This window comes from Kogia breviceps, chromosome 18 (genome assembly GCF_026419965.1).
Source record: "Kogia breviceps isolate mKogBre1 chromosome 18, mKogBre1 haplotype 1, whole genome shotgun sequence".
Taxonomy (NCBI): Eukaryota; Metazoa; Chordata; class Mammalia; order Artiodactyla; family Physeteridae; genus Kogia; species Kogia breviceps.
Window position 1 is genome coordinate 31,913,704 of NC_081327.1, and position 13,069 is coordinate 31,926,772.

General features: G+C 51.7%; 1 protein-coding gene across 1 annotated transcript in view; it reads right to left on the bottom strand.

Moving 5' to 3' along the window:
* Window positions 1-235: 235 nt before the first annotated feature.
* CNGB1 (cyclic nucleotide gated channel subunit beta 1) overlaps window positions 236-13,069 on the bottom strand; it is a 175,385-nt gene continuing 162,551 nt past the window's right edge. Inside the window, exons 27-32 of the mRNA XM_067019696.1 lie at window positions 12,426-12,548; window positions 6,571-6,712; window positions 5,617-5,776; window positions 3,691-3,788; window positions 3,511-3,594; window positions 236-526 (exon numbers count right to left, since the gene is read on the bottom strand). Coding sequence (XP_066875797.1) covers window positions 236-526; window positions 3,511-3,594; window positions 3,691-3,788; window positions 5,617-5,776; window positions 6,571-6,712; window positions 12,426-12,548 — 898 coding nt within the window. The remainder of the gene's footprint in view (window positions 527-3,510; window positions 3,595-3,690; window positions 3,789-5,616; window positions 5,777-6,570; window positions 6,713-12,425; window positions 12,549-13,069) is intronic.

Genomic DNA, 13,069 nt, shown 5'->3' on the forward strand with positions numbered 1-13,069 from the left:
CGGAGCAACTTCTGAGACTCAGGATAATGCACCAAAATTTCATTCAGGTCCTTCTTATCCAGAATGAAGAGGTTGGTAAACCCGTGGGCTATCACGTTAGCCGTGCGCCGGTTCCCGCCCCCAACAGCCAGCAAGCTGGGGCAGAGAAGGGAGGGAGGTGAGACCCTTAGGAGGCTGCAGTTTTGATCACACTAGCATCTTCATTTTCACCCCTGCCTGGAGCATCACGATGGCCTCACACGGGTGAGAGCTGGGCCCCCCTTGCATGTGTCAGCAGGTGCCAGTGCTGCATGCATAGCGGTTTCCTCAGACCCACCGAAGGGCCCTTGAGGACGTGGTCCCACCCACTAGCCATCCCCCCCTTCCCCAGCCTTTGCCGAGGTCCCCTTGTTTCACCCCGTTCTGACCTTATTTCTCCAAACACAGATCCAGCTTTCAGCGTCACCAGTACGGACTTCCCATCCGGGCCACCCAAGACCTGCACCTGCCCCGCCTGGATGATGTACATCTCCCGGCCTATCTCCCCCTGAAACAGAGAGGGGGGAGAGTCCCTCTGTCATCACCAAAAGCAACCGCAGAAGCAGCAGGGCTGGGCCCAGGCGCTGGTGGCACAGTGCAGAGGAACCTGGGCTGGGATCGAGCCCTCCTACCGACTTGGTATGTGGTGTAGAGATAGTCACTTCCCGTCTGGGGTCTCAGTCTCCCCACCTGTAGATTGCAGGATTACAGTGGGGGGAGTTAGTGGTGTGATGGAAAATGCTAGATAACGAGGCCCAGGTGTAGTGGTATTCGGCGGTAAATTTCCAATTATACGCCCCCATGGAGGGCCCAGCGGCATGGAAAAGCTCACAGTCGTTCATACAATCAGCTGATACCTGCGCCTCCCCCATATCCTATCAGGAGCTTGGGAGGCATTTGCTTACTGAAATAGGAATGATAACAGCTTTAATAGGAATGTCCAGCGTTACCTAAGGCTTTTCTGCGCCCCGGCGCTGCTCTAAGTGCTTCATGTGACTGATCCTGCTTAGCCCTCAACAGCCCTCTGCGGTAGGAACTCTGCCCAAGGTCACAAAGTTAAGCAAAGCCGAGCCGGGATTTGAAAACAGCCAGTCTGGTTCCATGAACCCAGAGTTCGTGGTTGTCTTGAACCCCCGTTCATATGTTGAAATTCTAACCCCTCGCTCCTCAGAATGTAACCTTATTTGGAACTAGGGTCATTACAGATGTAATTAGTTCAAAGAAGATGAGATCATAGTGCGGTTGGGTGAGCCCCTAATCCAATAGGACTGGTGTCCTTATAAAGGGACATCTGGGCACAGAGACAGGCACAGAGGAAAGACAGTGTGAAGAGGCACAGGGAGAAGGCAGTCATCTACAAGCCAGGAGAGAATCCTGGAGCAGATCCTTTGCTCACAGCCCTCAGAAGGAACCTACCCCACTGACACTTGGATCTCGGACTTCTAGCCCCCAGAATTGTGAGACAATACAGTTCTGTCATTTAAGCCATTCCATTTGTGGTACTTTGTTATGGCAGCCCTAGCAGACTGATACAATGGTCTTAATCACAAATTAAACCAAAGGAACGAATGAATGAATAGCTTGCTTCGGACTAGAATCAGAAATACCCAGTCTGCCAGCACCTTCCAATCCTCATGCCTTCACAGACCGGTGCCCTGGCCTGATACCTATCGGCCACACCTGGTGTGTGTAAAGGGCGAGAGACCAAAGACTGGTAAGTGGCTTATGCTTTTGATTTGGCTTAAGCTTTTGACTCATTTGACAGATATTCCCTGGGCATCTCACACATGCGTGGCCTTCTTAACAAAAAGGTAGAAAGTCTCGTTCCTCTGTTTCAGTGTCCAATTTGACATGGGGCTGAAGTGTGAGGGGCTGCAGAGCTCACCTACCCAGCCCAGGGGTGGTCCTGGGGTGGCCTCGGGTTGTCTCAGCGAGATTGTCAGAGCGCCAAACCTGTCAGCAGAGGGCGCCATTTACACATGTTCACCAAGTGTTCACTCCAGGGGCTACAGCAAACTCCCCAACAATCTGATTCATTTTTCCTCATCAGAGGTAAAGTCTACATCACCCACAAGGATATTAGCAACAGCAATGGCACCGACTCTGTGCCAGCCATGGTGCCAAACTCCCTATGCATATCTTCTTCAATTCTCACAATCACCCCATGAGGGAGATACTATCAATATCCCTACTTACCCATGAAAAGAGTCAGGCTCAGAGAGGGCAAGCCACTTCCCCAAGGCTGCACAGCTAGGAAGTGGCTCCAATGTCAGACAAATCATTCTATTGTTCCCAAACTTCTCTTGGCCGCTAAGGCTGCAGCTTTAAATTCTCAGCCATACCCTTGTCCCCATTCCCCCAGCTCTTTGCTTCCAGAAACTTCACTGTTATGCAGCATACAACTTGGAGATGGGGCCCTTCTGGGGCTGGGGGTTCCTGAGTCTCACAGGGGGTTCTTGGGCAATATTTTCTCCCCTGTATACACACTAAGCCTTATTAACAGCTCTGAAATCTGCTTCCTGCTCCTCCACCCTGAGCACTCACTCACCAAGTGACCTCGGTCTCACCTCGCATCCCAAAAAATGGGAACAGAAGGGGCCTTAGACACCGTCTAGCCCTGGCATTCAAACCCAAATGAGTCCCAGGATCAGGTGAATGATGTAAAGGAGAGAAGGAGCCTGTGGGCCAGTGGAGAGTGGTGGGACCTGCGGCATCAGGAGAGGACGACATCCCCTTCAGGGCCAGCCCCTTCCCCACGCCACATGATTCTGGCTATTTGGGAAAGTGGGGCTCAATGCTAGCCGATTTTCTGTTTTCAGCCGGAAATCTGGATTTTTATGTGAAATGTTCCAGGTTTTTTTGGCAATGCTGCGCAGTTTGCGGGATCCTAGTTCCCCAACCAAGGACTGAACCCAGGCCACGGCAGTGAAAGCACCAAGTCCTAACCACTGGAGGTCCAGGGAATTCCCGAAACCTTCCAATTTTTAAAGGTTGGAGACTAATTCAAAATTTTATTTTTAGATTAGGCCAAAAAAAAAGAAGGAAAAAAAACCCCGTGAAACATCTGTGGGCTGGCTCCTATGCAAGGACCATTAGTTTGCAACCTCTGAGCTATCCTACCCCTCCTCCAGCCCCATTTTCCTGACAGGAAGACCAAGGCCCTGGAAGCAGGTCCATCTACACAGTCAAGACCCTGCCCCTCTTTACGCTCCTCACTTTCCTCTTCTATAAAGTGGGGCTCCTCGTCCTGGACCCCATGGTCCCATGAAGAGGGAGCAAGGCCTGAGGCACATCTGAGTTCAGTGCCTAGAGCTGGACAGAGCCTCCTCGTGCCAAACGAGCCAGGAGCCCTGGGGTCAGCTCAGCACGCTCCTCCCCTCCTGGCAATTCCATTCCCCGCGCTGTACCTTCATAGGCCCCCACTCCAGCCCAGCCGCGACAGGCGGTGGCTGTGAATCCCAGACCACCTTGAGGCTGCCCTGAGCCACTCACCTTCTTGCACACGTAGTCATTGGGCAGGTAGACAACAGAGCGAAGCCTCTTCAGCATGTCGAAGATCATCTGCCGGTCACAGCCCTGGCCCCGAGAGGAGGGGAAAGGAGCCATTTAGAGGAAGGTGTGGGCTCTGGACCTTCCAGAGTCCTGAGGGTGGGGACACTGGGTGGGCCATACCTGGAAGAGTGCCACTTTGCTGACGATGTCATAGTTCACATCGATGGCGAGGTCCAGCCGCATCTTATCTGGAAGCTGCACCATCAGCTCTGACTCGTCTGCAAATGAGACCCTGCAAGGTTCAGAGGCACAGCCGGGCCCCTCCTTCACACACACAGGGCCCGTCCACACCCCACTGGCGGGGACCCCAGGCACACCATTCCTCTACCACCTGCAACCACTCTAGATTGGGAGGGTGTCCTCTCTGCCTCCAGGCCTTTGCCAAAGCCGTTCCCTCTTCTGGGAACAACCCCCTTCACCTTCCTGGCTAACCCTACTCATTCTGCAGAACCCAGCACTCATGTCACCTCCTCCAGGAAGCCTTCCCTTGACATCCTCCCACCTAGCTATTATGTTATCAGTCCCTGTGCCATAGCACATATTTTCACCCTTTACTGCAATTGTTTGCCAATGATCTGCCTTCTCCACTCGCATTATAAGAAAAACATTAGCAAGAAATAAAGTATATGGAGCACTTACTATGTGCCAGGCAGTTTTACAGAGTGCTTTACCAAGATGATTTCATTAAATCCTCCCAGCAGCTCAAGATGTGCCCACTATAACCCACTTTACGGACAAGGACAGGGTGACTTCGGAGGGCATTGACTTGCCCATGTCCATGAAGCCCAGGGGAATGGAATTAGGACCCCACCCAGGCCCTGTGACTTCAGAACCTATCCTTGGAGAGCAGTATGTCTGCCCACCATGGGGTCTACGGTGCGCAGCTGAGAGCCTGGCACAGAGTGAAGGTCGGTAACTGGAGACAGAAATGTACCATGGGGCCCCAGCCCCGTGCTCTGTCCACTGCACCACAATTAGCTTAGCTTAGGGCTCAAGGGCTGGGTCTGTGCAACCCTGGGCAGGTCAGAGCCCTCTCTGGTCCTTAACATGTGCCCCTGTGAGAAGTCACAAGGCTGTCACTAGAAGAGAATGAGGCAGTGGAAATGAACATGCCTTGGAAACTGTAGTCACGTGCTTTGTCCACAGACTTGCCAACACCCCCCAACTCAGGAGACCGTGGGCCTCAACTGTGGCTTCTTTGAGACCAGAGTGAACCCCACAGAAGCAGTGGGGGGCCCTTTCATTTTTCTGAGGGCCTTGGGAGACTCTAGGCACAGTGCCAGTGGTCCATAAGCTTTTCAGAGCCCTCTAAAACTACGTCTAGGCTCTGAAAACAAAATTACTAGCTCCCCAAAATAAAAATGAAACAGGAAAAAACATAAAGTCAATTAACATGTAATTAACCTATTCAAATTTCACTAAGGATTCCACTTAGAATCTGTGAAAACTTCCCTACATTTGGAAACAGTTTACAGGTAATTTTCTCCCACTTTGCAAGAATAACTGAGCACACCTCACCATTGACAAGAAAGCAGAAACAGCAGTGAATGAAAATGCATTATTTTAGCCAATTTCAGAAGGAAAGTATAACATCAAAAAATTTTTAAAATATATTGTAATAAACTCTAATGGAAAATAATCTGAAAAAGAAATTTTAAAAATTTACAAAATATGTATTATATGTATGGATGTATATGAAGAGGAAGAGAGGAGAGAGAAACAGAGACAAATAGAGTCTTCCTTCCCTCCTGGTTCCAACTGTACTTCCATCTTCGAATGCAGATGCATTTCAAGGTGGGGGGTGGCATTCGGAAGACAAGCCCTTCAAGTCTTCAGGGGTCTCCTGATGGCTTAACTTGGGCACCGCCCAAGGCCTACCCAGGCCACCCTCAAATGTCGGGGCCAAGAGAGGCCCCCATGCTCGGGGCCTCAGGGACACAGGATGAGGCCAGGGCCCAGGAAGGCAGGGCACCGGGTCCGGCTGAGGGAGCTGGTGACAGCTGGGTTGGGGCGGGGAGGGCCGGGGGGGAGGGGGTGTGGTCTTACCCAGTATGCCTTGGGAGTGCCAGGTGTACTCGTACCAGGTCTTGACCCGGTTCTGCACGGACCTGGGGATCTTGTAGAAGTTCATGTACTTCACTGTGCTGTCCATACAGCTGCGGTAGTAGGTCTCTCCTGCAGTAGCGGCCCCCACCACGTCTCTCATCTGGAGGTAAGGAGGGTGGTCAGGGGAGCCGCTGGGTCAGAGCGGGGCCGGGCTCTGGGGACGTGTGTTGTGGGCACATTTACTTAACACAGGCCAGTGGTGTGTGCCTGTGGGGCTGTGGGGAGATCAGGAGAGAGGGAATCCCATGTCCACACACGGGTTTTCCGACGATGCTGGACGTGGAGGAGCGAGGCTGCTGGCCCCCTCCCGTGGCCTCAGCTCTCTGGGGCCACACAAGGAGGGAAGGCCTCCCTGGGCTGGGCTGATTCTGGTACAATGTGGCCCCTTGGTGCCAGAGGTCACTTTGACACCACGCGCCGCCCTACCCCCACCCCCCCGCCCCAAGGAAATATGAACCAGGAGTGCTGCTCCTTGGAGCAGAGCCCCTCAAAGCAGAGCCCCTCAAAGGTAACCCTGAGGATCCCTGGTGGTTGCCTCGGGCACTGACTACAGTATGAGCCGCACCCCCAGTACGTTAGAATCCACCGGGGGCTTCTCTCCAAGTGAACAGCCCAAATCCTCAGCCCCTGCAGAAAGCCATTCAGCCCAGCTCTCGAGCTGTCCCAAAGGACTGACGTTTCAAATGGGAAGCAACTTCAGAGAGGAAATGGGACCTACACCTCCATCACCACCCCTTCACTCAGCGGGTCCCAGAGCTCCTAACTCTCGACCCAGTGCTGTTTCCTGGGCCTAGTCTGAAAGGAACGGGCACAGATGGTGATGCTTCTGGCAGCAGCAAGAGGGCAAAGGGCCCTGCAGGCAGGTGGTTTGGAACAGACTAGTGACCCAGTTACCTGTCCAATCATCACGGAGAAAGCGAAGACACCTGTGAAGTAGTTCAGACCCTGGAAGACAATTTCAAAGAGCGTCCTGGGGTCCGGCAGGCCACCGATGGTGATGAGGGTCTTCACAGCCCAGTAGTAACAGCGAATGTAACTAGGGAGAGAAGAGGAAGGGGACCTCGGTCATCACAGGCCCCGCCCTGTCGACACTGGGCAGCCTGGCTTGGATACGTGTACACTGTACAAAAGAGAAAAAGCTTTACAGCTCATAAGTGCAAACAAGCAAACAAAACCAAAAAAAGGAAAAAGAAAAAACCCTCTCCCAACTTCAGAGCCCTGTGCCGCTTGTCGAGCATGTTCACAGGTGCTGTGTGGTTTTGTTGTGGCTCTGCCCCGACCCTGCAGAGACATGCTGTCATCCCCATTTACAGATGTGGAAACTGAGGCTTCCGGAGATTGCTTAGAAGATTTGGCAGGAGGATAAACCAGGGTCTTCCGGCTCCTGATGCCTGGGATCCCTCAGCTTCCCTCAATATGTTTTCAATGTCCACAGTCTTTCCTTTGCTATCCCATCAAAAGTGGAAGAACAAGCTCAAAAGTGGAAGATATCTGGAGGATCACCTTTTCTGACCCTCCCCCTTGCCTGTCCACTAACCAGATAGTGAAATTGAGGGCCGCAGAGGGAAAGGGAACACCCACGGTCTCCAGCTGGCAAGTTCCAGAACTCAGACTGGAAACCAGATGTCATCTGCTTCTCAGAGCTAGCACCCACCATCAGTAAGCCTTTGACACAAGCTCATGAATCATCGGAAAGCGAGGTATGGGTGATGGGGCCCTACTGTGTGATAAAAGGCATAGGAAATGCCTGTGCTTGTCTAATTATCACAAAGCAGTGAGAGCCCCTCCCTTTTTTGTTGTTGTTTTGTTTTAAAGTTTTGCATGTTTATTTATAATTACAAGCGTACATTACTCCAACCGAGCAGCCCCATTGCTATGTTCTAATTCTTAGCCATTAAGTCCTACAAAAATAAACCTAAGCTTTTATAATATCTTAAATAATACAGAACTAAAATCTTTATAGCTATTTAAAGGGATTTGGTTACCAAGGTGCTTATGTTCATACCTTCAGACCGTGCCCTCCCAGGGGTCAGCAAGGTTGAGGTCAGCAGGGCCTAAACCCAGGGCAGTCTCAGCAGGCTTTCCTGTGCTTCCTGTCCTCCCACCAGGGCACAGGAATTGCCCAGAGCCTGCCCTGGCTCCAGTGTCCTGATACACCCATGTTTCCAGGGTCCCTGCTCTACTGGGACATGGAGAACATCATCCAGCTGGCCAATCATCTGGCCCAAGAATGACCCCACATTTGTCCTCCCCTGGGCTCTGTTCACCAGCTATTTATGCAGCACCATGCTTAGAGCATGGGCTCTGGAGCTGGACCGCCTGGGCTCAAACCCAGCTCTGCCACTTTCTAGCTGCATAACCTGGACAAGTTTCTCATCTAGCCAAGCTTTAGTGTCCTTCCCCTGAAAGGGACATGGCAATAGAGCATCCTTCACAGGGCGATCATGAAGGCGACATGAGGTGCAAAAGAGCGCCTGGCACACGGTGGGCTCTCAGTAAATATCAGCTGTCAGAGCCTTCACTGTCACTGGTGCCGGCAGTGGGGAACAACAGACTCACCTATGTCCTCAAGAAGTTCACTGTCTGGTGGGGACAGGCAAGTCAACGTGCAATGAGCACTGGGGTGTGGGGAAGCAGAGGTTTCTGGGGAGTTGGGGCAGTGGGGGGCTCCACCTCTGAATAGCTGCGAGGCCTGAGGCAGGGCTCTGGGCCTCCTGACCCCTCATTACCACCTGGTGCGAGAAAAATCTCAGAATCATGAGACAGGCCTGCCCTGTCAATCCCCATCATACCAGTCCTGGCCACCAGAGGGCGTGCTGAGCAGCCTTGAGGACGACTGAGCTGGGCGCTGCTTGGGCACTGCCTGGGCTCTGGGTGCCACTGGGCCACCAAGAGAAGATGAGTGATATCCACACAGTTCCTGCTTTCCCCTAAACCCTCACTGGTTGGAGAAGTCAGCCACTGGCATGGATGGCACATCTTAGGGGCCTCCCAGGTCTTCCATGCCACTGGGTCTGTGGGGACCCCTGCATACTGCCCCAGACCAGGCCAAAGCAGAGCAGGATGAAGAAACCAAATATTCATATATAGGAACTTAGGTCCTTAAGCTCCCTGGCCTATAGCAGGTACTCAAGAAATGGTCACTATTTTGAAAGTTATTATTATGGATGATGTCGGATTTCTAGAGGAATTCTCCTTCACTACTCGCGCTTTTGCATATCCTGGGGTTCCCTACAGGATTCCATTTGGAAAAGGGTAATGCTGCCAGAAAAGTGTGCCCCTCCGCTGCAGAGCAGCGAGATCTCCCCAGGGCCCTGCAGAGGGAAGTCCCGGATGGTTGACCCTGTCCTCCCCTGTCCTGCCTGCCATTCCTCCCAGGTCTACCCGTGACGGGTGCCAGGCCCAGCTCCAGGACGTGGGTTCTTAGCCTGTTGGGACACAATCCCCTTTGAAAAGCTAACAAAAGTTAGGAAGCTTCCCCTTAGAAAAGCCGGCATGCTCTCAAAATTTAGTTCCGATTTCAAGGGGTGGTTGTGACCCCCTTAAACCTCTGGACCCCAGGTTAGGAACCCTTTCCTGGTGTGCCGGCTGCCCCATAAGAATGGCCATAGCTAGGAAGTGAGGTCACTGACTCCTGTCCAGGCACAGGCTGGACATGTTACATACTTTAGTTTATTTATTCCTCACGAGAAATCTGAGTGTAATCCTACCCCCATTTTACAGATGAGAAAATTGAGTCTCAGAAAGGGTAAGGGCCTTACCCAAGGCCAAGAGAAAGATTTAATGAATAGCTTCTGTTCTTCCCTTTGCATAGAATGTCTTCGAGTCCTTGTGAGGGGATGAATGAATGAATAAATGAGTGAATGAATGGTCTAGTCATGGGCTCAGGAGCAGGGCTGCGGGCGGGTTCAGCCGCGAGGAAGAGGGAGTGGGGCCAGTGGTGATGCAGGCATGCTGGGCCCTGACCCCATCCCCAACACACTCCACCCCACAGCAGATGGCAGGATTCCCCCCACCCCCCACCTGGTTGCCCTGGACTCTGTGACTCTCTAGGTGAGCTCCCCTCAGGCCACAGGTCCGTCGCAGAGGGCGACAGCTATGGTTGGGGCATCTGTACTGAGAAGGGACTTTCTGGAGCAACAATCACTGGACACAAGTGGCCTGTTGTAGCGGCAACTGGAATCAAGCACGTGGAGGAGGCGAAAGTGTGGACGGCTGGACTGAGAGCATTTTGTATCACTAGGGGGGCACAGCCCAGGGCGAGGCAGGGCCTGCCTGAGGGGACTCACTGACCCCCTGGGCCTGAACTCTTCCTCCGCCTCTTGTCACCACAGCTGACCAAGTGCCGGCTATGGCGTGGCACGGGATCGGTGACCCAGATGCACCCAGTCCTCACAGTTACCTCTTCAAGGTGTGGGGCTCCTACTATCAGCCCCATTGGGCAGATCAGGAAACTGAGGCTCAGAGAAACGAAGGCACCTGCCCACTGCTAGCAGGTGGCAGCACCAGGAGTGACCTCCGGATTCCTGTTCCTAAAGCCTGTGCTCTGAATCTCCAGGCTCATCCCTGACCTTGACCCCAAGTGCTTCTGTCTCCTTCCCACACTGCCATCATTGGGAAAATCATCTTTCTGGGCTTCCCCTGGGTCCTGTCATTCTCCTGCTTAAAAGGCTTCGAAAGGCAAGTGGTGAGAGTGTAAATGGGCAGCTTTCAATAACCATTGGGCTTCCCTGGTGGCGCAGTGGTTGAGAGTCCGCCTGCCGATGCAGGGGACGCGGGTTCGTGCCCCTGTCCGGGAAGATCTCACATGCCCTGGAGTGGCTGGGCCCGTGAGCCACACAACAGTGAGAGGCCCGCGTACCGCAAAAAAAAAAAAAAAAAAAAAAAAAAAAATAACCAACCAAGCCTCAGAAATGAGGTGGTATAAGGGAGCTCTCTGTACTTTCCAATCCACTTTTCTGTAAACCTAAAACTGCTTTAAAAAAATAGTCTATTAATAAAAAAAATAATAATTTTTTTAAACACTTCATAAAATGTTCATACCCTCGGCCCTGCCATCCCTCTGTAGGAATTTATTATGAGGAAACTGTCAGACCAGCAGAAGACAAAGATTCTTAAACACAGACACTCCCTGCAGCATCACGTGTCATCATGAAAAAACTGGAGACAACTTAAGTAGCCAATGACAAGGAAATGGCTAAATAAACGGTGGTATCTCTGTGTGGTGGGGCATTGGTATCATGGTTTTAAAAAATTTACTGATGGATAAATATGCACGGTATGATGTTATTCTATTTCCTTGTTGGTGACAATTCTTTTCACATTTCTAAAATAAGGATTATTTTATAATCCATGTATACGTTTAGTGTAATATTTCCTTTTTTCCCAAAAAGCTATATTGACTCAATAATGTATCAAAATTAACTGCATCTTAGACTCAAAGAAATAGAGTATGTTCCTGATATTTCTTTTATAATCAGAATAGATACGTATATGAACAATAAAAAAGAGACTTTTGCTGGTTTTGCCTAGGGCAGCTCTATCCAATAAAAATATGATGTGATCCACATATGTAATTTAAAATTTTGAGCAACCACATTTTTGAAAAGTAAAAAGAGGTGAAATTAATTTCAATAATGTATTTCAGTTAACCCCAAATATCAAAATTAATATCATATCCACATGTAACCAATATTTTAAAAATTAGTAATAAGACACTAATCCAAAACCTGTGTGTTCTCTACAGCTGCGGCGTATCTCAGTGGCCCTTGAACTTCAAGTGCTGCAGCCCTGGGCAGCCAGTGGCTTTGGTATTGGCTCAGGTGGGAGGCTGCTTGGCAACCCAGCCCCGCCTCCCTCTCTGGATCCTTCCACACACCCTGTCCCCTCCAGCGACAGAGGACCGCTGGCTCCTTGACGCCACTATTTCGCAACTCCACAGCTTTCTTCCTGCTGTTCCCTCTCCCCGGGATTCTCTGCCCCTTCCCTCCACCTACCCAGGCCAAGCTCAAACTTAACCTTTCAGAATTGACCGTCCCCCACCCAGGGCACGGGGAAGATGGTACCACAGTTAAGACTCTGTAGCCACGCTGTCTGGGTTCAAATCCCAGCTCTCTGTGTGGCCTGGGGAAGTCACTTCACGTCTGTTACCTCGTCTGTAAAATGGGGATGCCGATGGCTCCTGTCTTGTGTGATTGTTGGGAGATGAAGTGAGATACTATGTGAAGTGCTTGGAACAGGGCTGGTCTGTATAAGCCTTCTCCAATGCTTGCTATTATTAGTATTACTATCACGGTCACCATCATCAGCATTTGAGCATGGACCTCTATGTGTGGCAGCTCTCTGGACTGGCAAGTAGATTTCTCCTTGTTCGCCAGCTCCTGCACGGCTAGCAATGCCCAGGGAGCAAGTCGAGCAGTATTCCCTGGCCTTCTCCCCGCACAGCCGTGCCCACAGGGTGGAGGCGTGGACACGCACGTGCTGTGAACTGGCCAACTCAGTAGACTTTGGGATGCTGAAAGGATCTTTCTAGAAGGTCTTGTTCATGTCTGCCCCCTTCTGCCTGGCACGTGGCAGGTGCTCAGAAAATGTTAGATTAGTGAGGACGTGGAGACTTGGCCCTTGAACCTTATCACGACAATGATTCTTTGGGAGCAAGGTGGCCTCGGCAACATGGCGGCAGTGGGACTCCTTTCTGGGAGTCTTGGTACCGTGAATTATTAAGACACAGGAGGAAGACTGCGGCTCACCTGTTTCCCACGCCATCGTAAACCCAGTGGGTGGAGCCAAGGCCCTGATAGGCTGAAGCCCAGTAATACAGACATGAGTTCACATGTAAAGTGTAGAGCAGGTAGGCTGTGGTCCTGATAACCCTGAAAAAGAAGGAAAGGCATGAACACAGTAGCAGAAAGGGTGGCAATGACATATCACCCCAGGGGTCAGAACTGTAAGGAACAAGCAAGTCTTCACCCTTCCCAAAGCCCACCTCAGAGACCTCCCTGTTGGAGCTGCACGGCCCTGCCCAGCTGTCTGGTGCGACAGACACTTGACCGATGAGAACCAGTGGCTGGACTGGGCCAACTGGCTGCTCTGTTGAGACTGTGCTGGTTAGGAATGGTGACACCTGAACAGAAAGTTGTCAAGACTGGAGGCTGGAATAGGCACAGAGCTACATGTACAGACAATTCCAGGGAAGTGGAGGAGCTGAGTGGGGGGTGCATCGGGGCGGGGGGCAAAGAAGGGACAGATGCATACAGAGAAGCGCTGCTCCGTGAGAGATGGGGAGAGGAGCCCTGTCCCCGAGCGTGGCCTGGCTGGTCCTGGGTCCCAAGCTTGGACATCTGCAAGATAGCCCACCGTGTCCATACAGCCACCGCCCCCGTGTTTGAGTGGT